The sequence below is a fragment of the Phodopus roborovskii genome, unplaced genomic scaffold (assembly GCF_943737965.1).
Source record: "Phodopus roborovskii unplaced genomic scaffold, PHOROB, whole genome shotgun sequence".
In the NCBI taxonomy this organism is placed as follows: domain Eukaryota; kingdom Metazoa; phylum Chordata; class Mammalia; order Rodentia; family Cricetidae; genus Phodopus; species Phodopus roborovskii.
Window position 1 is genome coordinate 26,007,113 of NW_026125295.1, and position 22,537 is coordinate 26,029,649.

General features: G+C 40.2%; 1 protein-coding gene across 1 annotated transcript in view; it reads right to left on the reverse strand.

Moving 5' to 3' along the window:
* Slc9a9 (solute carrier family 9 member A9) overlaps window positions 1–22,537 on the reverse strand; it is a 521,392-nt gene that overhangs the window by 161,649 nt on the left and 337,206 nt on the right. The window contains exon 12 of the mRNA XM_051207129.1: window positions 14,229–14,382. Coding sequence (XP_051063086.1) covers window positions 14,229–14,382 — 154 coding nt within the window. The remainder of the gene's footprint in view (window positions 1–14,228; window positions 14,383–22,537) is intronic.

Sequence of the window (22,537 nt, forward strand, 5' to 3'; positions counted from 1 at the left end):
CCATCCAGATGTAGAATTCTTGATTACTTCTCCAGCGTCATGTCTGCCTGCATGCCAAGCTTCTTGCCATGACAATAGTGGTCTAAACCTCTGAACTGTAAGCCAGACCCAGGTAATGTTTTCCTTTACAAGAGTTGCCATGGTCATGGTGTCTCTTTGCAGCAATAAAGACACACAGCCAGGTAAACTGTGGTTAGCAAGTGCCCTGTGTGACTTCTGTTCAGAACAGTATAGTTAGCAGCTGTCGGTGGTGATTGGCGGCTTCTGAATCAGTGGTTTTTAGGACCCAGAGATGATAGTGCCACTGAAGCCCCCAATACTGAAGAAATTGGGAAAAGAAACCACTGGTCTATGCTGTCTTATCTCAGGGACGGAACATCCTTGTCTGTCTGCCCAACAGAAGAGACTGGGAAGCTGTTCACAGTCCCATTTAGGGGCTCAATTTAGAGGGCTGGGTGCTGTCACAGGGCAGCGTTGGCGATGGGAGCTAGGGGTACAGTGTCAGCCACACCAAGTCACAGGCGTTTGTCTCTGAGTGTGTGCTTTATTTGTTGTCTGTCACAGTACTGTTCAGCAAATGTTTGCTGAGTGCTTTCGTCCCTTTCCTCATTGCTGCTGTTGAATATGTAAGGAAGGATGGGTTTAATTTAACACATAGTTTGAGAGGAAGTCTGCCATATTGGGGAAGACATGGGGGCGGGAGTGTGAGGTGGGTGTTCATATTTGCATCCACAGTCAGGGAGCCAGGGGAGGGAAATGCTGATACTTAGCTCTTACTTTTCTTTTATCTGGGATCCTAGCTCAGGAAATAGTTCTGTCCATGTCTAGGCTGGTTCTTCCTACCTCAATTAACATAATGACATAATTCCTCACAGATATGCTGTCGTAGTTATTTTTCTATTGCTCCAAAAGCAACTTGGGAGGGAAATGTTTGTCTTACAACTCTCTGGTCATACTCTTTCATTGAGAGAAGTCAGGGCAAGAACATAAGGCAAGAATCAGGAAGTAGAGCAGAAGCCAGGAGCACTGTGTTCAGTCTGCTTATAGAACCCAGGACCATCTGCCCAGGGGTGGCATTGCCCACAGGGGGCTGGGCCCTCTCGAATCATTAATTAAGATTATGCCCAACAGACTTGCCTATAGGGCAATATGATATGCAATATGATAGGCAATATGATAGAAGCATTTTCTTATCTGAGAATCCCTCTTCCCTAATCATTCCTGTTTGTGTCAAGTTAACATGAAACTAACCACCACACATGCCCAGTGGCTTGTCTCTTAGGTGATTGTAGGTGCTACTAAGGTGACAGTCAATATTAACCACTACAGTATGAATGGAGTTGGCAGAGGATGGGGTGAAAAACTGGCATTTGTGATGTAACACTGCATCTGAAGGGAATAAATATCGTGTGAGTAAGATGGGGGCCAGGCTGGACATGACAGGAGTGGGGGCAATGACTAGACACAAGGCCTGGGAATGAAGCAGCAAAGACAGGAGAAAGAGGTCACAGGCCTGCATTATAAATGTGACACTTTCCACTTGTTATCTGTCACTTCAGTAAAAGGCGATAAACAATCAAAGGGGTTTGAAGGGGAGGAAGGGAAATCTCTGTGCCTGTGCGGTAGAAGACACCAAATCTGAGAGAGTTTGTAACTCATCAGAAACTTAAGTGCTAGAAAAGACAACACGGTGAGCACAGAGCCCATCAAGATATTCTACTGTATGAGGAAAACTGGAATCTTCCTGCAGATCGCCAAGAAATGAGCTTCTGGGACCAGAACAAAGTTCTAAGTTACTATTATGTACCTCAAGAACACAAACTAATCCTGGACCAATATAAACAGGTTGGAAGGGCTGGAGAGGAGGCCACATTGCTAAATGGATATGCTGCTTTCAGTACCTGGGTTCGGTTACTGCACCCGCATGCTAGCTCAAAACTATCTGTAACTCCAGATCTAGGGGGTCCTATGTCCTTTCTGGTTCCGCAGGCACTAGGCAAATGTATGTGATGCAAAGAAATACATACAGGCAAAATACTCATACACATAAAAATATTTTAAAATATTAAAGACTTTCTTGTTAATAGAAACATTGAAAGCAATTATTCTTTTTTTATTTTTGCAAAATGTACTAAAATTTTAACCATAATTGCTTTCATGTGAAATGAACCAGGAAAATATAATTTTTAAATAATATTTTAGTTTTTATTTTTAGGCAATAAACATTATTTTAGTGTGCACAAAAATTAACCACTTGATCAAATGCCTGGGATTGGCTAATAAAACACAAAATTAAGTTGACTGCTTTGAGCAATAATCTCCAACTCTTTGAGAATCCTATTAAAATGACAAAAGATCAGGCCCATGAGGAGGGTGATTCAAAAGAGGAAAAGAGTGGGAATATTTTAATAGCTTTGTGGGAATAAACTGTAACCCACAAGGACACAAGGGCATCAGGCAGAGCAGTCTGAGGAGACAACAGAAAAGCATGAGCAGTCTTCTGTGGCAGCCACGAGAGTGGGTCCACCAAGCCCTTCTTAGCACCACGCTATGCTATTGGCACAGAACACAGTTTGTCTGTCAGGGAGTCATGCTAGCAGGCTACATCTGTGAAGAGAGGGAAGGAAAAGGCTTGAGGTACCAGCCAATGTCCAGGCTGAATCCTACAAAAATTAAAGGTAGCCAGTACCATTGAGAGAGGAGAAACGGCCAGAGATACTCTGAGTCACCCCCTACAAAGATGGGTACAGCTTCATTACTGACTGGTTGTACTCTACACAGCAGTGATCCTAGCTCTGAAGAGAGTTTAAAGAAAAAAAAAAATGGAAGGAAGAAAAAGACGAAACATTCTTTGAAACATTTCTCTGGCATTTTTTCAAACCAGATAGTTGCCCTGAGTATGATGAAATTGCCATTAAGCTATATTTTGCCTCTAATAGGCAGTTTCTCTGTCTAAAGCAATTTCCTCAATGTGATGCTAAGTGTAAACCTGAGTACTATTTTTTAATAACTCCAGTTAGAATCTCATATTTTGGCTATGCAATCGATCTTTGGGGTAGACATGAAATGGGCATTTTAATGTAATTCCTTGGATTTTACTCTATAATTTTTCTTAAGCAGTTTCTCTTAGATTTAAAGTGGGCATTATCAGGTAAAAGGTTATAACAAATTAAAAAAATAAGACTTTATTTTCTGATGAGAAACTAGAGATTCCAGGGAATTAAATGATGTTGATGAAAATGTTGAAATCTATCCAAGCTGGAATTTATTCAACTTACTGAACCAAAATGAATGAGAGAAGGGAAGGCCCCACTGCCTAGGACTCAGAAATGTACCATGTCCCCATTGTTCATACAGCTTTTCATCCCACATTGTCAGGACTGGAGACGGATGTGGGGCATTAACACATAAGGAAGATGTGACCATTTTCTTTTATTTCTGGGTGAATAAAACAGATAAGGCAAACGTAAAGGTAGGGCTGATGTCTATCATAAAGAGTCATGCCTCACAAAGAGCAGTCAGGTATGCATATCTTAGTAACGTGTGGTGCCTTATAACATAATAACAGACCCTACAGAAAAAAGACTTGGGCTACAGAAATTATAATGGGAAATGTGATGTGCACCTTTCACAATCTGACCCATTTAGGAAGACAGAGCTATCCATATTGGGAAGCTGAATTAATTAATGAATTAATTAACAAGCTCCCATTTGTTCCAGGTCACAAAGAAGAATGTCATATTTTTAAAGGGGAAATTATGGTGGAGGTGTCACTCAATACTAGAGTACTTGCCCAGCATGCCCAAGGTCCTGATCACAATCCCCATCACCAAGAAAAAGCAATGAAGCTCATCAGGCATGATGCTGCATGCCTGCAACCTCAACAATGGTGAGAAAGAAGCTGACAGATCAGGAGTTTAAGGCCAGCCTGGATTACATGAAACTGCCTACAAACAAAATACAAAACAAACAAACAACCTCCTCCCAAAAATTCCATAAAATTGAAAAATTAAAAATATAATCATTTGGCAAGATAGAAACTCTCTAGAAATTAAGTATCAAGTTTTGGGGAGACCACTCAGTAGGAAACATGGTGTATGCATGCAGAAGAACATGAACTTAAATCCCAGAACCTGTGATAAAAAGCCAGAAGTTCTGGCAGGTTCTTGTGACCCCAGAGCTGGGTAGGAGGAGGAGGCACCAGATCCCAGGGGCTCACTGACCACCTGGTCTACCCGAGTAGATGAGCTCCTGCCCAATGAAAGACTCTTTCAAAACAAAACTGGTGGAAGATGCCTGAGGAACAATTCCTGAGGTTGTCTTCCACACATGCAAAAGAAACAATTAGGTATCAAGAGCAAATTAAACTGAGTTATACAAAATACAATAGTTGAATTGAATAAGCATCACCAGTGGATGCTACTCTGGGGAGAACAAGATTGTTGGAAAGAAGATGTTTGTATGTACTCAATCGTTGCCCCACACATTGAAAGTAAATTATAAAATAAACAAAGTATACTTTGTAACAGATACTACTACTGTCCCGTGGGAATAAACTCATCATCATTATAATGGACACCCTGATGGAGCAGGCAGGGCCCCCAAATGCACAGACAAAGCAAGCAATACACGCTATTAAGAATACAACATCACCAATGGGCATTCTTGCAAGAGAAAAAAAAAGTACCCAAACTGAATTTCAAGGCTTGACCTAATTTCTAGCTTATAAGAAACACAATACAGGAAAGAATATATTAATTGACACTATGAGGAAACAAGTCCAGAATGTGGACAAGCATATAAAACAACTGACCTGGTTTCTTCTATAAAAATCAATATCATGGGGGCGGGGGAGGAAAAAGACTAAGGCCCAAATACAATATATTGCCTTGATTAAATCCTGAATTTAAAAACACCTGAAAAGCAGTTTTTGCAATAACAAGGACCATTTGAACATGTGCTGATAACAATGCCGTTGTAATGTTTTTTAAGCTGTGTATTTTGGATACGTAATAGAATGTCTATATCTTTTAAGAAACATGCTTTAACATAAGAAGAAATTATACCTGTTCATACAGAACAATAGAAAGGAGAAGAAATATAAAGAAAGCATGGGAAAGATGGGGCTATAGCTTAGTGGTAGAGTGCTTGTCTAAAATATGTAAAACTCTGGGTTCCATCCCAGGGCTACAGAAAGACTGTTTACAGAGAGATATATTTAGTGTATACATACATACAGAGGAAGGTGGGAAAGCTAACGGGGAAAATTATTAATGATGGGAAGAAGTAGGTGAAAGGTGTGTGTGTGTGTGTGTGTGTGTGTGTGTGTGTGTGTGTGTGTGTGTGTGATATCTCATGTCTTAGAGACACTGGAAAGGTGATTAAAGACCCCACATGAAAAATGACTTAAGGAATCAGAGTGCTTATGCTCTTGTAAACTACTCATTGTTGCTATTTCCTGAACTACAGTTTTGGTTTTTTTGTTTGTTTGTTTGTTTTTGTTTTTTGCCTGCTTGTTTTGTCAGTTGTTGAGAGAGCTACGAAGTCCTTTAAGTGTGGACTTGTCCATCTCTCTTTTGGGATCTGTCAGAATTGGTGTGTCTTTGTAATCAACACTGTTAGCTGAGTGCTCATTTTACACAGCCATATTGTCTGGGTAAACTGATCTTTCCATCATCACATAACACCCTTTTATTTTGATCTTGCTCAGAAGATTATTATGTGTAAAGTCTCATTTGTGTTGCACAGCAAAGCTCTTCTAATTTTCTTATGTTTCACTGACCTATGCCATACCTACATCATTAGTCAAGTATGTCTCTTATGGGTGTACATAATTGAGTTTTAGATTTTATTCATTGTGACAATCTATTTCAGTTAATTGATGCAACTAATGTGGGTGTAGATATACAAGCTTATCACTTGGCTTTGTTTGTGCCGTTCTTCCTCTGTCGTACTGCTTTCTGGGTGTGGAGTGTTGAATTTATTTCATATTCCTTTTTAGTACCAGTTCAGTTTTAAAATATACTCTTATTCTTTATGCATTTTTGTAATCAATATAGAAATTAGAATATAAACATGTAATTCTTTACAATCTATTTTGAATATAATTTTTACCACTTCAAGTAGATCTTAGAAAACCTATTTTCCAGACCTTTATACTCACCCTCTCTTTTGAACATCTATGATAAAGTTAACTTTTAGCATTACATAGAATTTTTAAGAAAAGATCTACTTATTATACTACACTAATACCTTCTGTTTGCACACCCTTCTACTATTTCACCGTACTTGGCTGTCACTTCTCTGCCCTCTGAGGAATTCCTTTCATGCTTTTGTTTATCCAGAATGGGTCTGCTGGTGAAAACCCCTCTCTTTTTTTGTTAGAAGGGGAAGATTTTAACCATCTTCAAGCTCACTGAGTCCCTCATCTGCCATCTTTTATTTTCCCATTAAGCCAATCCAGTGGAGAGTTCATTTTAGGCATTGCTTTTTAGGTTCTAGAAGCCTCATTTATTTCCATTTCACATCTTTATTTTTCTGTTGGTATTTTTAAAATTTGTTTCTGTTGTGTTTGCTATATATGTATATATGTTTATGTATGTGTGCATATATGTGTGGCACATGTATGTGTGTATGTGTGTGTGTATGTATATATGTGTGTGTTTAACCTTAATTCTTGAGGCATGGCCATAATAGTTTCAACAAAGAATTAGTTTTTATATGTGATATATATGTATGTATGTGTGTGTGTGTATGTATGTATATGTATTTTAATTTTTTCATATACTGAGCAATTATGGGCTTATCTTAGAAAATTTCATATTATGGAAAGTGATTCGATCAGATTCTCCAATGAAATATTTCTCATTTTGGGGGTGTCCAGCAAGATTCAGTCCAGGGCTCCAGCTCTTACCTGCCTTGTGTTGCCTGTGGTTCCCATATCGGTTCAGGTTCTAAGTGTTTGCTGCACTGTTCACCTCTGCTTTGCATGCATGCCACCCAGTGTGCCTTCAGACTCAGGATCTACCGTGCAATTCATTTCTCAGTGCTGTGGTGTGTTATTTAGGGTTAGTGAAACACACACAGCTCGCTCAAGAGAAAGCCCAGAGTTGACGACAACTTCACAGAGTCACCTGCTTCAGCCTCTTCTAGCCACGATTGTCTTCACATGCTATAGGTTCCTCAAAGCCTTCCTTGGCTCCTGAAGAATTAAAATCTCTAGTTTTCCTCCATTGCTGCGTATTTCCCATGCCTTCTCTACAGCATTTTGCCTGCTCTCAAGGATCATTGGTGGGAGGAGCGGGAGAGAAACAGTTTCCATGGGATTATTCCCCCTTATGGTCATAGTGCCACAGTTCCTTTGGGGGACTTTTGGATATTTTCTCATTTGTTAGTGCTGTGGTCACCTGTTGCCTAATGGCTGTGTAAGATCGGGGAGAACAAGGTGAAGAAAGGAGCCACAAATCCAGGGACTCTTCCAGTACCTGCTTGCCTTCTCCCCTCCCCTTCCTCTTTCTGGACCCTCCCTCCCCTTCCTCCCCTCCCTACCCTCCCTCCCTTCCCTCCCCTCCCTTCCCTTCCTTCTCTACTCTTTGACCTACAGTTTCACTATTTTCCTTTTCCTTAAACCGGAAGCAAACAATTTATCTCATAATTCTTTTCCTTGCTGCAGAAATCCATTCACTGGACTGCCTTTCGGCACACGTCAAGAGACTTTAGGACACAGAAGAAGGAGAAGGGAACCTCACTGCGGGCCCAAGAAGTCATTCAGCCCCTCATCTATTATCGTTTGCTCTTACTTTCTTTCCCTTTCTGCTATGAATTTTGAAAGTGAGCTCTGCTCCTATAGCCGTGAAGGGTTTAGTTTTTGTTTACCCCTCTTCCCCACCATCCTCTTGCCCTTCCCGGCCTCCTGTCGCTGGCCCCCCTCCTGTTCCCACCTGCTCTCAAATAAAGTATTTCACTACCATCTTGTCTCTCTTCTTCTCCCTCCCCTCTCACGATCCTTCTTCTTCTTTCATAACACACACACACACACACACACACACACACACACACACACACACACTCACCTAGAATTTGCACATGAGGCAAAATGTGGCATTTGTTCTAATTCCCACTTACTTTGTTTAACACAGTGATCCTGGTTCCACTCTTTTCCCTGCAAACGCCATGATTTCATTCTTCCTTATGGCAGCATAAAATTTCACCATGTTGTTGTATAACATGTTTTCTTTATCTGTTCATCTGTTAATGGGCTCATAGGCTGGTTCCCATCATTTGCTTTTAGAGACTTCATATAATTGCTGCTTGTATTGGGTCAAGAGCTTTGAGTTGCTCTTACTTGAGGGTATAGGGATAAGCAGGAATGCTCTGTTTTAGGCAGGATCGGGAGCTTTTCCTCACCCTTGAATAACAAGTTCCACAAGCTGCTGTTAAGCCACTTTTGTCAGACTTCATATTCACGTAAACATATGTCTGTTACTTTAAGAAAGGCAACGTTTTTTGGAGGGTGCTTTCTAACTCTCAAACAGATTGCCTTCCACCAAGTGGAATGTGGTTGTTTGGTAAACTTAACACAAATGCATGGGTGGAGCTCACTGATGCATTTCAGAGAAAATAAATGAGAACAGGGCTAGTGGAGGGTGGTTGGAGGCTGTGGTGGTAAGGAATGTATCTCTGGAACTGAAGAGAGTCTGTATCTTTAAGCACAGCACAGTAAAAAAGCCAGTAGGTGCTGGGAACATAGGAGCAGCTAACTCATATCACTAGTTATAAACATGCTATTCCTTTAGGTCAGCAATAGACTGCTATAGTTACCCAACATCTACAATTAATATGTCAAAATAGATTGATGTTTGCAATAAATCCACAGATTTGGAAATCGTTATAGAAGAATCTATAGAAAGTAGAAAATAATTTCCAAAAGGGAACAGTGGGTGAGAAACAGAATGTCTAATTTTATTTCAGTAAGTGAACTGGTTTGCCCATGTTTCACGAGGCAACATATTTCTCAGGTCTGTTGATTGAGGTAACTTGACATAAAATGTGTAAGCTGGTTTAAAATCAATACGAGATATAAACATAAAATATAAACTGATGCAATGACACAGATATTTGAAAGCTGCATTAGCAAGGATTACTATGTGAAGATGGCAATAGCAGCATAGTCTAGGAAAACTCCTTTTGAGCTGTTGGACGGCTATAAGAGTTTTTGTGAGATTTTAATGAAGCCTATACTTTTGAATGGATAAGTATGAGTTGTCTATAAAATTGATGAATCTAGTTGCAGTACAAAATGAACTAAACTCTCCAGAGACTATTTCTATTTTCCATGAAAGCAAACTTTCACAAATGCATCTAATTAATAATACTCTATTTGTGTTTATCACTATAAGCAATAAGTATGTGGCTAAGAAAAGGCACATAGGTATTCTTTGAGTATATAGGAGTATTTGTTGGGCATTTGTTGCATGCTTTAAATTCTTGCACACTTAATACCTATTGCTCCTAAATTCTAAAGAAGTATTATTATGACCCTCATTTTATAAATAAGATAACTGAAGAACTGCCTTTGGAGCTCATAGCCCACATTTCTAAGAGATAGAGGCAGGGAATGACTCACTTTCAAACTCTGTATGTATTTGCACACAAACATGCTATTTACTGCATTAATCTCTCTGTGAAGGAAATTGTTGGCATGCTTGGGAACTTTGATGCTAGGGAGGAAACCAAATATATAAATAGTAAGAGAACTTGAGAACTTATTATAAGCATCCTTCCACTGTTTTAAATTGGTGTTTCCTCACCACCTTCCTTTGTGTGTAAGCATTTGTATTTAACGTGTGTGTGTGTGTGTACACTCCAATGATAACTGTTATCATGGAACTTTGTAGCCAGTGGGCAAAAGTGACAAAGCATTTTTGCATGGCTTTAGGCCAAAATTCAAGAATCAACTTTAAATATACAGCTAAAATGCCAAACACCAGAGGAGTCAAACTATCTAAAAATTATTTCCCTGTAATGGACCCAACTAGTGTATGAGGTTTTGTTTCCTTGATTGGGAAAAAGAGTGTGGGATGGGTTGGCTTGAATGGGGAAGGATAATTCCTTTAATTCTAGGTTTTGCCAAGGAGAACAGATTTCCTCCTTTGGGAATTTGGGGTCAGGGCTGGCTTTGTAAACTTTAAGTGCTGCCTGTCACAAAGAAAGAGTGCATGGAGAATCCCTGTTACAGACATGAGCCTGCCCAGTCCTTATAGACAGGGTCTTCCTGGCTCTGCAGCTCCACAATGAAGCCACGTTGTCATGTTTTACCCATGCTGAGAGGTGGCTCTCATCACTGATCATATTCAGGCATCTGTACTGGCCTGTCTTTGGGGTTCTGACAGGATACGCCCTCAGCTGTAGCCACTAGGAGCACCACATGTGCAATTCACTAAGTTCCCTTTGAAAAAGGCCCTGCCCGCCTCCCATCCTCCTCTCTCTCTCTCTCTCTCTCTCTCTCTCTCTCTCTCTCTCTCTCTTCCTCTCTGTCTGTTCCCTTCTCTCTCCCCCTTTCTTCTCTTTCCTGCTCCTTCCTTTCTCTTCTCTCCACTGTCTTATTTCTGGAGGCTGGTTTTCCTGCCTGTTCTTTCCCCCTTTTATGATTCCTTTTCCTAATTAAAAGACAAAACAAAACAAAAGAAACAAACAAAAAACCCCAAAAACCAAAAAACAAAGCAAAAAAAAAAAAATCTCTGCTTGAACTCTGTCTCATGGCATCTTTTCTTCCCAACACTGCTTTTCTTAAAGAATAATAATCATCAGCTCGATTTTAGAGTTTAGAGATTGAGAGAGAGAGAGAGGTTCTGGGCCTGGATTTTATGATCTAACATATCCAACACAAAATGGCTAATTCCTCAGTTGAAGATCAACACTATTAGATGTCACCATCATTTTGCCCATGGTGCTTCGCAGTGTTGTCTGGGAGGCAAGTTCTGTGCTACATTTGTAGGCAAAGCTGTGATTCCAGCTGTGATTTAGCATTGAGAAGCCAGGTCCTGCATCTGTTATCAGGGAATTGCAGCAAAGGCTCATTCTCAAGTACCCTTTGCTGAAAGTCTGTTAGCTCCACGTGGTGGAAGGCATTACTATCCCAGTTAATTATGGAGCACCACTTCCACAGAGCTGGGCCTCTTGGGTTTTGGCGCTTATTTGTAAGCCCCTGTGAACATTGGGTGGTGATCCTGCTTACTGACCTCTGTGAGAGGGGGTGGGAGGAGCCTGGGGCCTTTCATCTATCTCTCCAGTTTCCTGCCTAGCATCCCACAGTCCTTGCACACTGTGCTGCATTTCTTCCCTGTGGCACTCATGTACCTTGCCTCAGAGTTGGAGATCTTTATTCGTGTCTCCATTACGTGACCATTGCTGTTTGAATCATGAAGGAGAGAAACTGATGCTATTGCTACTAATTGTTACTGACGAAAAAACGTTTTCCTTATCTCCTCCTGAGGTAGTTCCTAACAGAATGAAAAATTCTATAGGAATCGAAAATGAAAACCTAGCTCAAGCACTTTCCAAATCATTTAAGAGAAGAAAATGTAAAACTCAAGAAAGAAAGGGCTTGTAAAATATGTAAACAAGTCACATTCTAGCAAGAATGTGGGGCTTGTGTGAGATCACATTTGAATTCTGTCCCTTAACTTTTGCCACTAGTGTCATTGTATCCAAGTTGCAGCTTGCATGCTGTTGTTCTATGGAAAGAGCCTGGGATGAATGCTGGTGAATGGGGCATTGCACAGTGCAGGCAATGGGCAGCTGTGAGTCTGAAAGCTGAGATAGAAGTGATGGTTTCTTTAACAATAACATCGCAAACCAGGATAGGAGAGTGGAGTCTCTGACAAGATCAGTAGAACACAGTTGAACCCAACCAGCATCATACATCTGTGTTTTTGCATATGTACTCTTTTACCATGCTGGACTTTAAAGGTTCTTAATGCTTTGAATTGACTTCTATCTGCCTGAGGTGACTTTCTGAACATCTTCATGTCTATATCCTCCAGTATTATTTTGATTTTCTTAGGATAGGTCTTGCGTTTCTGGCCTGATTTCAGATTTCCAGCTGAGAACTCCATCCTTTCCATGTACCTGAATCCCTGTTACTTCCTTTCCCTACATGTATTGTGGCCCTAGCCATGCTCCTCCTCATCCGGGTTAGTGGCCAGATCTGGTGCTGTCTCACTTGGGCCTTTAGAAATCTTCCCCAACTTGGGCAGCTCCATGAGGAGACCCTATGCTCTGATCTTGGCAGGCAGAATGACATTGACTTAGGTTGGCCTTCCAGGACCTCATTCTGGATACCGTGTTTGACATCCCCCTCCACACCCTTCCTTTTTTTAATCCCCAAACAGGGTTTCTCTGTGTTGCTTTGTAGATCAGGCTGGCCTCAAACTCACAGAGATCCACCTGCCTCTGCCTCCTGAATGCTGGGATTAAAAGCATGTGTCACCACTGCCTGACTATCATCATACCCTTTCTTTATCAACTTTGTCTTGTCTCCTGAATAATTGCTTTAGTTAATCTAATCTAAATACTCTCTATTCATACCTCTTTCTTTCCAGTGAACTGGGTATCAAGTATTATGCAAGCTATGACACCCATGGGAAGTTAGCTATTGACATTGGAAAGCACTGTAGAAGAGTTGGCTAAACAAATATGTTACCAATTTGGGGACAACTTGAGAGTAGGGAAAGAAATCATAGGAACAAATTATGTTTTGTTACCAAAGAAACTTTGACATCTCTTCCTTATGTTCTCCATAGAATATTTGATAGTGTATTTGATACTCTAGTAGGAATTCCCCTCCTCTAAGCTCTGCCTTCTATGCCCTCATTTTTCCACACAGGGACCCAAACAACTGAATTTTATTTTCCAGAAATCTGAACACACCACTATCTTACTAATGACTTGCAGGGGATCTGATACTTGAGAGTTTAATGCAATGTGTGTACTCATCTATAGGAGTCTTCAGGTACCCACCACTGTGAAAGAAATTGCAGGCCATGTTTATATGGCTAAAAAAATAATTCAACAAGCATTTCAAAATGCTCACTGTTCACCTTTAGTCAAAGCACTTTTGTGTGCTTAGTAATATTCACAGTAGTCTTTTCCCCTGAAATTTGGTTTAATGTGCAACCAATTGGCCTGGTTTACACATAAGCCTTCTTATACTAAATGTGTGAGGCTTGCTTCTGCTTCTTCTTTGCCAAATGTAGAAAAATCTTACAAGTGCATAACAAAAGCATTTGTATTTATAGTTATAGTAGTTTAAGTTTCATGAATTATTTATTCATTTTTACTATAATCAATGTGCCATGCAGAGGTGCCAAAAATCACAGTCCCTGTTGGTAGAGTCTTCTCAGAAACTATTTATAGTTAGAAGGATCTTTAACTATCAGGCACTTGAGTATGAGTTTGTTTTAGAGAATAGATAGGAACTGAGGAGGAGCATTATCATGTATGGATGTGAAAAATAAATGTTTACTTAATCCCTTCCATCCTGGGAAATGAAAATGAGGACCTGGGTCACAGAAACACTCAAATGAAGACAATAATACTGGATGACAGATGTATCCACTTTCCAAACTGGCATCGGCTATCCACTTTTACTTAATCATCTACTACCCCTACAGTTCTGATTCGGAGCAGCCAGCTGCAGGCAATGCTTATGAGAGGGTTTCTGACTGGGACTGAGATTTTCTCTTTGGTGAGAAAATACATAGCTTGTGTCTACAGCATCCCCTTTGAAAAACATGGCCCTCCCACCAAATACATGTTAGTGCTTTCTCCTATCTTAAGTGCTAGTGCCAGGAGGAGTTAAAAACGAAATAAATCTTCATTCTTGTTAGTTTCACTGCCTTTTCTTTAACAATCTTACTAGACTGTGGGTATCTTGAGGACAAGTGTATCACATTGAACTCTAACATCGTTGAATGGAAGAAGTTGCGGGTGAATAAATCTATTTGTAGGACAGTTTGAAAACAGACATCATTCCAAGACTGTTGAAAAAACTGGCTCAGCATATAGTAGGTCATATTATTTCACTTGTTAGTGAAGGTCACAGGGAACTCTGGGGACAGTTGAGGTACAGGTTTACCACAGCAATCCCAACATAGTCAGCTTTACTAGAAATGGACCAGGTCAGCCATGACTCTCAATGATTTGTTGATTTTAGTTGGATCACTTACCGGATCTGAAGCCATGTTAGCATGGGGGTGGTTCCTCCTCCAAACACCCAGACAGTGAAGAACACGAGGAGCAGTGTAGTGGTAAACATCATCTGTTTGGGCTGAGATTCTGTGTTGCGGATGGCCAGGGCGAAGGCGATGGCACCTCGTAAACCTTCCAGAGAAACCAAGAGGAATAAATTAATATCAAGACTAATTCATTCTCTTTTCACTATCTTTACAAGTTGCTAATGTAATTTCTTTATTAACTAAAACTTTTATTCAGAGGTGGTTGTAGATTCACATGGGTTCTAAGAATTAAGATACAGAAATACTTTTCCTTAGTCTCTGCCAGTGATAATATCTTGCAATGAAACAGCATGGTATCTTAGCCAGAATATTGATGACTATCTGCACACTTATGACACACAACATATCTTTACTGCTGCTCTTTTATAATCTCATCCACTGACTACACACACACACACACACACACACACACACACACACACACACACACTTCTTAACTCATAGCCCCCAGTAAGTCTGTCCTTTCTCAAGACTTTGTCACTTTACAGTTGCCTATGATGGAATCACTTTGTCACTGTGCCTGTCCAGTATAATTCTCCAGGTATTCAGGTTGTTGACTGGACCAGGAGTCTGTTTTCATCCTCGAACCTAACCCCTGGTATAAATGTTCCATTGAAGATAATCCCTGGTATAAATGTTCCATTGAAGATAATCCCTGGTATAAATGTTTCATGGGTGGTTTGTTTCATCACCTGCTTGTTGACAGACATCTACACTTTTCCTAGTTCCTGGAGAGTAAATGAAGATTGCTCAAGTTGGCATACAGGTTTGCGTGTGACATGTTCCTTTCTCTGGATAAAGTTCCAGGTCATGATCTCAGTGCTGCAGTATCTGCATGCTTCATTTTTTTGTTATTATTATTTTTTCTTATTTTACATATTGATCCCAGTTCCCCCTCCCTCCCTCCAATACCCTCCACCTACCCCCCCATCCCATTCCTCACCCACTCCACAGGGAGGGTAAGGCCTTCCAGGAGGGATCACTAAAATCTATCAAGCCATTTGGAGTAGGGCCTAGGCCCTCCCTCCTGTCTCTGGGTTAAGGGAGTATCCCTCCATGAGGAATGTGCTCCCAAAGTCCTTTTGTGTATCAGGAATACATCCTGGTTCTACTTTCAGAGGTCCCTTAGACTTCCCAAGCCTTCTAAGACCCACATTCAGGGGGTCTAGGTCAGCCCAATGCTGGTTTCCAGCTTGTTCAGGTCAGCTGTTTCTGTGGGTTTCTGCAGCCTGGTCTTGACCCCTTTGCTCATCATTCCTCCCTCTCTGCAACTGGATTCCAGGAGTTCAGCTCAGTGTTTCACTGTGGGTACCTGCTTCTGCATCTATCAGCTATTAGATGAGGGCTCTAAGATGGCATATAAGTTAGTTATCAGTCTTATTATCAGGGAAGGGCATTTAAGGTAGCCTCTCCATTGTTGCTCAGATTGTTAGTTGGGGTCATCCTTGTAGGTCTCTGGACATTTCTTTCATTTGTAAAGAGATTGCCATTTTTTTTTTCATTCCGACTAGCAACATAAAAGTCATCTAAATTTCCATCCTTGACATATTGGGTGGTGTCACTTTTTTAGTCTAAACTGTTGTGATGGGAATGGTAATTTATTATGGTTTAAATTTTCTTTTCTGAATGGCCAAAAGCATTGAATATTTTTTAAATTGTTACTTTGTTATCTGTATACTTTGCTACATGAAATAAATAGTCTTGTATTTTTTTCTCCTTTTTAATTGCATTGCTGGAATTTGTAATTGCTGTGTGCTGAGCTCTTTATACAATGTCCATAATAGGCCTTTGTCAGATGCAATGTTTTGAAAATATTTCCTTCTATTCTGAGTCTTCTTTTTCTCATCTTTGAGTTTTTTGTAGAACAGTCTTTTTAGGTCTGATGAAATAAAACTTGTCAATTTTCAAATGAGCTGTGCTTTTGGAGTCAATTCTAAGAACTCTGCACAAACCTAATCCTCAAAGTTTTCTTCTCTAGTTTATATTTAACTCCACAATCATCCTGGGGCAGTTTTCATATCAAGGGAGAGGCTTGGGTCCTGGTTATCTTTAGCACTGGTGACATCTACTTTTCCCATCGACTGTTTCCTTGTTTTTTAACATCTGTCCAACACCAGCGGTTTGTATTGTGTGACTGTTTCTGAGTTCTCCATTCATTTCACTTATCTGTGCTCATTCTTGTAGCACACTGTCCTGATTGCCCTAAGTTCACAGTGGGCCTTTAAATTAGGTACAGAAATTCTTTCTGACCAATTTTTTTCTCAAACCCACAGCTTTCTTGTTTTCTTGCTGTTCCACAAAACTTTAGATTTATATTATATTTATCTATAAAAGAAAAACCTTCCTGGGAATACTTTTCTAAACTGAATGTGCCAGATAACAAGGGAAACCAGGACCACCGAAAATTAAAAACTAATTAACCAACACTTAAAACATTCTAAACTGATTACTTTCACAAACTCTGTGATTGAACTAATCTATTGGAGCCACTTTTTCTTTATTTTACTTTTTTGTTCTATGGTAAAAATATGCTAACTGTATATTGTATATTTATGAATCTGTATTAGCACAAGAGGTATTACGAAATGCATAGCCAGAATGTCAAAGTGGGATGGTGTTAATAAAAACAGAAATGCAGACTTAGATGGGGAGTAAGTAAAGTGTGAGCAGCAAAGGAGGCAAAGCAGGGGGCTCCGGGGTGACCTGAGGCTTGCTGACCACTGAGGAGCTAATCATACTGTCCAGCAGGAAGAGAAAGGCTTACAATGGCAGCAAGCAGAAGTCAAAGAGGCAGTGACTCAACTATTTTTATAGCCAGGTTAAAATCAGATAGACATAATTTCAATGGTCCAGTTTCTATATTTTCTGTGGTGCTAGGGATCTACTCTGTTACTTCTCCAGGGTAGAGGTGAACTGTGGTGATATGTTGTTTATGATTTAATAAAGATTGCCTGAAGGATCAGAAAGCAAAGCCAGCCACACTAGTTAGCTATGGAAGCTGGGCAGTGGTGGCACACACCTTTAACCCCAGGACTCAGAAGACAGAGGCAGATGGATCTCTGTGAGTTCAAGGCCACCCAGGGCTGCATTAGAGCAAAGCAGTCTAAAAGAGAAGCAGAGCTCACACCTTTGATCTCAGCGCTGAAGAGTATATAAGGAGCTCAGTGCAGTATCAGAGGGCAGTCTAGGATTCTGAGGCTTGGTGGACAGCAGAGCGACCTGGAGATGCAGTCGGAGGTTCAGTGGGTTGCCCCTTTGGTCTGAGCATTGGTAGAGGTGAGAACTCTAGTGGCTGGCTGCTCTGATTCTTCAGCTTGGATCCCAATATCTGTCTCTGGGTTTATATTGTATATTACATTGAACAAATGTCTTGTCTTTTTTTTTAACTGTAAATAAGGTGTCAGCAACAGACCAGAAAAATAATCCCATCCAAGACCAGCTTGGTGAATCAATGGGTTTTAAGCTTGGTGAACCCAGTGAGTTTAACTGGAATTGCTTCCAAAAACATGGCTGACGCCTCAACAACTATATTACTGAAAAGGGGGTGTAAGGGTAGAGTTTCCCCTTTAAGTCAACATTCTACCTCCTGTGTTCTCTAGTACTCCAGATGTGCAGTTGAGGTAGGAATACTTTCATCTGCGTGTGTGTAGGAGTAGGTAGCTGGCATCTTTGATGAGGGTCTAGTGATCTCTCTCTTCTTTCTATGGGGGTACTGTTAACAGCCTGAACTTGTGAGGGTTTCATAGAAGTAATCACAGGTGCTTTGGGCCATGGTTGTGCCAAAGGACAGACAGCATTTTATAATAGTATTGGGATTCCAAATCGATATGTTACATTTCAAATGGTTGTAAAAACAAAACAGATACTGGGTGGAATGAGGAGCTTTATAGTCATCCCACCTCTCAGAACTTACATTATAATGCTTCTTTGTTCTTTTCATGTTGAGAACATACAAGAGACAAGTGGTGTGACAGGAGAGACAGAGGACCAGGCCAGAGAGATTGAACACATTTTGCCTGAAACAAAAAAACCTCAGAAAGAGAGGAACATGCACTCTGATTATAAAATACCTCCAAGGGACAATGTAATGGAGGAAGAAAATTATTCTGAATCTCCATGTAGACAAGGAAATGGCCTGAAGAGAGGGACCATAACATTTGAAGTAGACATTAATAAAAACGTTCCTTCACATCAGAAGTTCTGAACGCCAGGATGGCTGCACTCAAGCCAGCACCCCACCATAGGTGTTCATGCTCTCAGACTCAGCTGGTAGAGAGGGTTGGGAGGGCAGAGAGAGACCCCAACACTGGGACAATTTGAGTAATGCTCTCTCCAGAATACACAAACAGCATCATTAGGGAATGGGAATGCAAGGAAACAGACTCCTATTATCTGAGCACAGGATTTATGGGTCAAGGTTGTTTAATCACAGTACAAGCCTGGAGAGAGAAAGCGATCCTTTCATTTTTCTCTTCCCCCCCTCAAGCTCACATTGCTAGAGATGTCGGTTAAGCAGCACTGCCCATATGAGGTGACAGTAGAGGTATGAAATATTAAACAACGATTAATATCTGCTGTTTGTTTCTTGCTGTAAATACTTGTAGTTCTTTTGTGTTTTTATAAGACACAGTAGAAAACAGACCAGAAATGAAAACATTCTGTGTCTTGCCCACTGTAAACTCATCCATATTAGATACCAAAGACAAAGTCGTAAGCAATCATCAACTCTCCTAACCATGTTTAATAAGGTACGATATGGCTATTCTGCCAAACTGGCATAACTATGCTTTTAAGTAAATTACATGTAAGCAGTCCTTAGTTTAAGAATGTACTCAAAATAGTGGCAGATTTGATGGTGTACATGTGTAACAGCGGCACTCAGGAGGCTACAGCAAGAGGACATCAACTTTGAAGCCAGTATAGATTACAACAGTAAGACCCTATCTTAAAAAAAATGAAACAAAATCCCCCCGCCCCCAGATCACCCAACACTCTCAAACACATATATACGGAAATATAATTGTTATTCTGACTTCGTGTCACTCTATATGAAACTTTAATATATGAAATTATATTAAAACCTATATTCACAGTCAATGGAGAGATTTCTAGGGAGAAGACAAGAAAAGCATAGCAATAACCTTGTGACAGGTTGGGAAATGTTTTTTAAGTCCAAACTCTTAGACACTGTTAAAGAATGGCTGAATGGATGGGCACTGAGTGAAGGTCAGAGCTGAGGGGTATTAGGAAGAGAGGTCATCTGTACCTTGCCCTGGTCATCCTCAGCCATCATGGCACTTGCCACAGGTGAGATGGGTTAGTGACAGCGAGAGCAAGTTCTTGGAGGTGCTGAGTTTGCTAAGTGGGCAAAGTGAAACTTCAGAGAAGATGAAGTACTGTCCTGTCCTGCTTTCCCCTCATGACTCTGGAAGTTACACATCTAGAGCCTGGGTAAATACCAAATCAGTGGCCACTCATTGCTTTGATTAATATATATGTATATGTATATATATATATGTATATGTATATGTACACATATACACACACATATATATGTGTATGTATATGTATGTATGTATGTATGCATATGTATTGATTACTTCCTATATGAAATTCTGTGCATGCTGACCCTATCTTCTTAACACCATGAGTTTAGGTCATGGAGGATTTTAGAATTAAAAAAAAAGTCATTCAGGCTACTGGAAAAACACTAAGATGTAAAAAATAGATGATATTGATCTTGGGATTTTCATTGTAGCAAAGACTACTTTCAAAGAGCATATACAGTTTTGCTTGGAAACAGGAAATTCAGAACACATCAAGACTTGGATTTCATTTTATTTTCTGAGTACTTGGATCCCCTGGTCACCTTGTTTCTTCTCTTTGTCTCGGTCAGCTAGTCAAAGTAATTCTGTACTTCTGGGAAATGGTAGGCTATATAATTTTACTTTAAAAAAAGATTGACTTTGTGAGGATTTTGACACATTTTATATGCCCAATTGGAAAGTTATCATCATCTTGGGGAATAAAGGAAATACCTACATTTAAATGTGGTTTCACTTAAAATTGGCCTCTAAGGGCTTCTTATGTTAATTATATTGATGTTCTGCTCATAACAATAGAACACTATTGAGCCAAAGAAAGATTTCCAGCAAGGACCCCTGCGGCAGAAAATGTACAGTTTCCTGTTTATCTTTAAAGAGCAATTTAATCAATTACACATTTGCAAAGGTGCTGCAAATGGGTATAGGTCAGATATATATAGCCACATTTAAGCCACGGGAATATAAATATCTCTTCAGACATTCTCATTTAAGGTGCAAAGCGCTAATGCAAAAAACTGTAAATATTTTCTGAGCACCCATTATGTGCTTGGCTTAAGCCAAAACTCAGAGTGGGAATGCAGTAAGGAAGGTTCAGTTTCTCTAAGGTACTTAGTCCTACAAACATGACTGTCTTACAATATGGGGAGGGAGAGAGGAGGAGAGATAACATGGGATGTCTGTGAGACCCATGGGGAAATCTATCATTTTATAAGCTTACACACACACACACACACACACACACACACACACACAGGGGTGTGGGAGAGACAGAGAAGAGATACATGCATATAGTTTTAAAAATATTGATTTTATTTATGTTTACTTTATGTATATGAATATTTTTCCCATATGGTTGTCTGTATACTACATGCATGCTTGGCACCTGTGGAGGCCAGAAAAGGGCACCAGATATCCTGGAACTGGATTTACAGATGGTCATGGGCCTTCATGTGGGTGCTGGGAATTGAACCTAGTCATCTGGAAGAGCAGCTAGTGTTAATAACTATTGAGACATCTCTCCAATCCCTATATACATATAGTTTTAATGGAGTTAACCCACATGATGGGATAATGCTCTCCCAAGGAACCATAGGCTAGCTAACAAAAAACTCAATGCCAGGCAAGGAATACCTACCTTCAAGTTGTTGAGAGGAGTCCTAGAGATGCCTCCCAAAAATCTAGACTATCAAAATTGTTCCCAATTACTTTCTAGAACATGAAGGTAATACCCTAGTACTGAAGACACTACATACTTCAGTCACAGGACTTGGTAAAACAATCCTGGTATTGACCTGAAGGTTTAGTCCCTGAGGAATAAATTCATAGAGTTGAAAGGTGTATTGCGAGCCACCAAGAAAAAAAATGGTATCAATAATCCTACCCAGCTTTACAGCTTGAGAATTCCAACAATGGAAGCAGCAATGTATCCTCAGTGGCGCAATAGTGACACCTGTATCTCGAGGGCAATCAACAGCTATCTGATTTGACCTAAAGCCCAGAGACTTATAAGGAATTTTTGTCTGTTACCATAAACCTAGCCAAGAACCTATGACTGGAATAGTCATAGGCCCTGGAGGAGAACCTGCCACTACCAGACTACTATAGTTATCTGTACTGTAGACCCTAAAGGAGAATCTACTACTACCAGATCACTATAGCAACTATGATAACACTACAGTAATCTGGTCCTAAAGTACTAGAGTACTAAAATACTAAAGCCTTCTAAATGCTTCTAAATATTCATCCTTATACTCATAGATAGGTTCAGCTCTTATATCTCTTTGAGGGAGCTTCTTTTTACACCAGACAGAGGCGAATAGAGAGCTTTGCAACTGGTCAAAATGTAGACTGACCATGAAGCATCCAGACCCAAATGGTTCATCAATAACCCCACGCCTACACCTAAGTCTCAGGGAACATCTCGGAGGAAGGGGCAGAAAGATTGTAAGAACCTGGGGATCCAGATGACTTCTATGAGATTATATGATATATGATATGATAGGGGTGCTGATTCCATTAACTCTCAGTGATATGGCTGACGACAAAGATCTCAGCAAGCTGACATGCCCACATGCATGGAGGAAAATTTCACAAGCCCCAGATGGTAAGCTATAGGCAGTTAGTGGCTGATGAGGGAATAAGAAAAGCTTATTTTTTTCAGGGATGGGACCCCCAATGCTAAGGGGTCAACCCTAAGCACATGCAAATAAGGGCAACACTAATGGGACTAAGTAGGTTGTGTATTGTGTGATTATAGAAGAAGAGGTCATGAATTCTAGAGGAGGTGGTTGGGATGATATGGGTCGAAGTTGGAGGGAAAGATGCATAGAAATGATGCAAATATTGTGTACTTGTGTGAAATCCTCAAATAAATATTGAAAAAAGGTAAATTGGGATGGCAGGTATTAGAGGGTA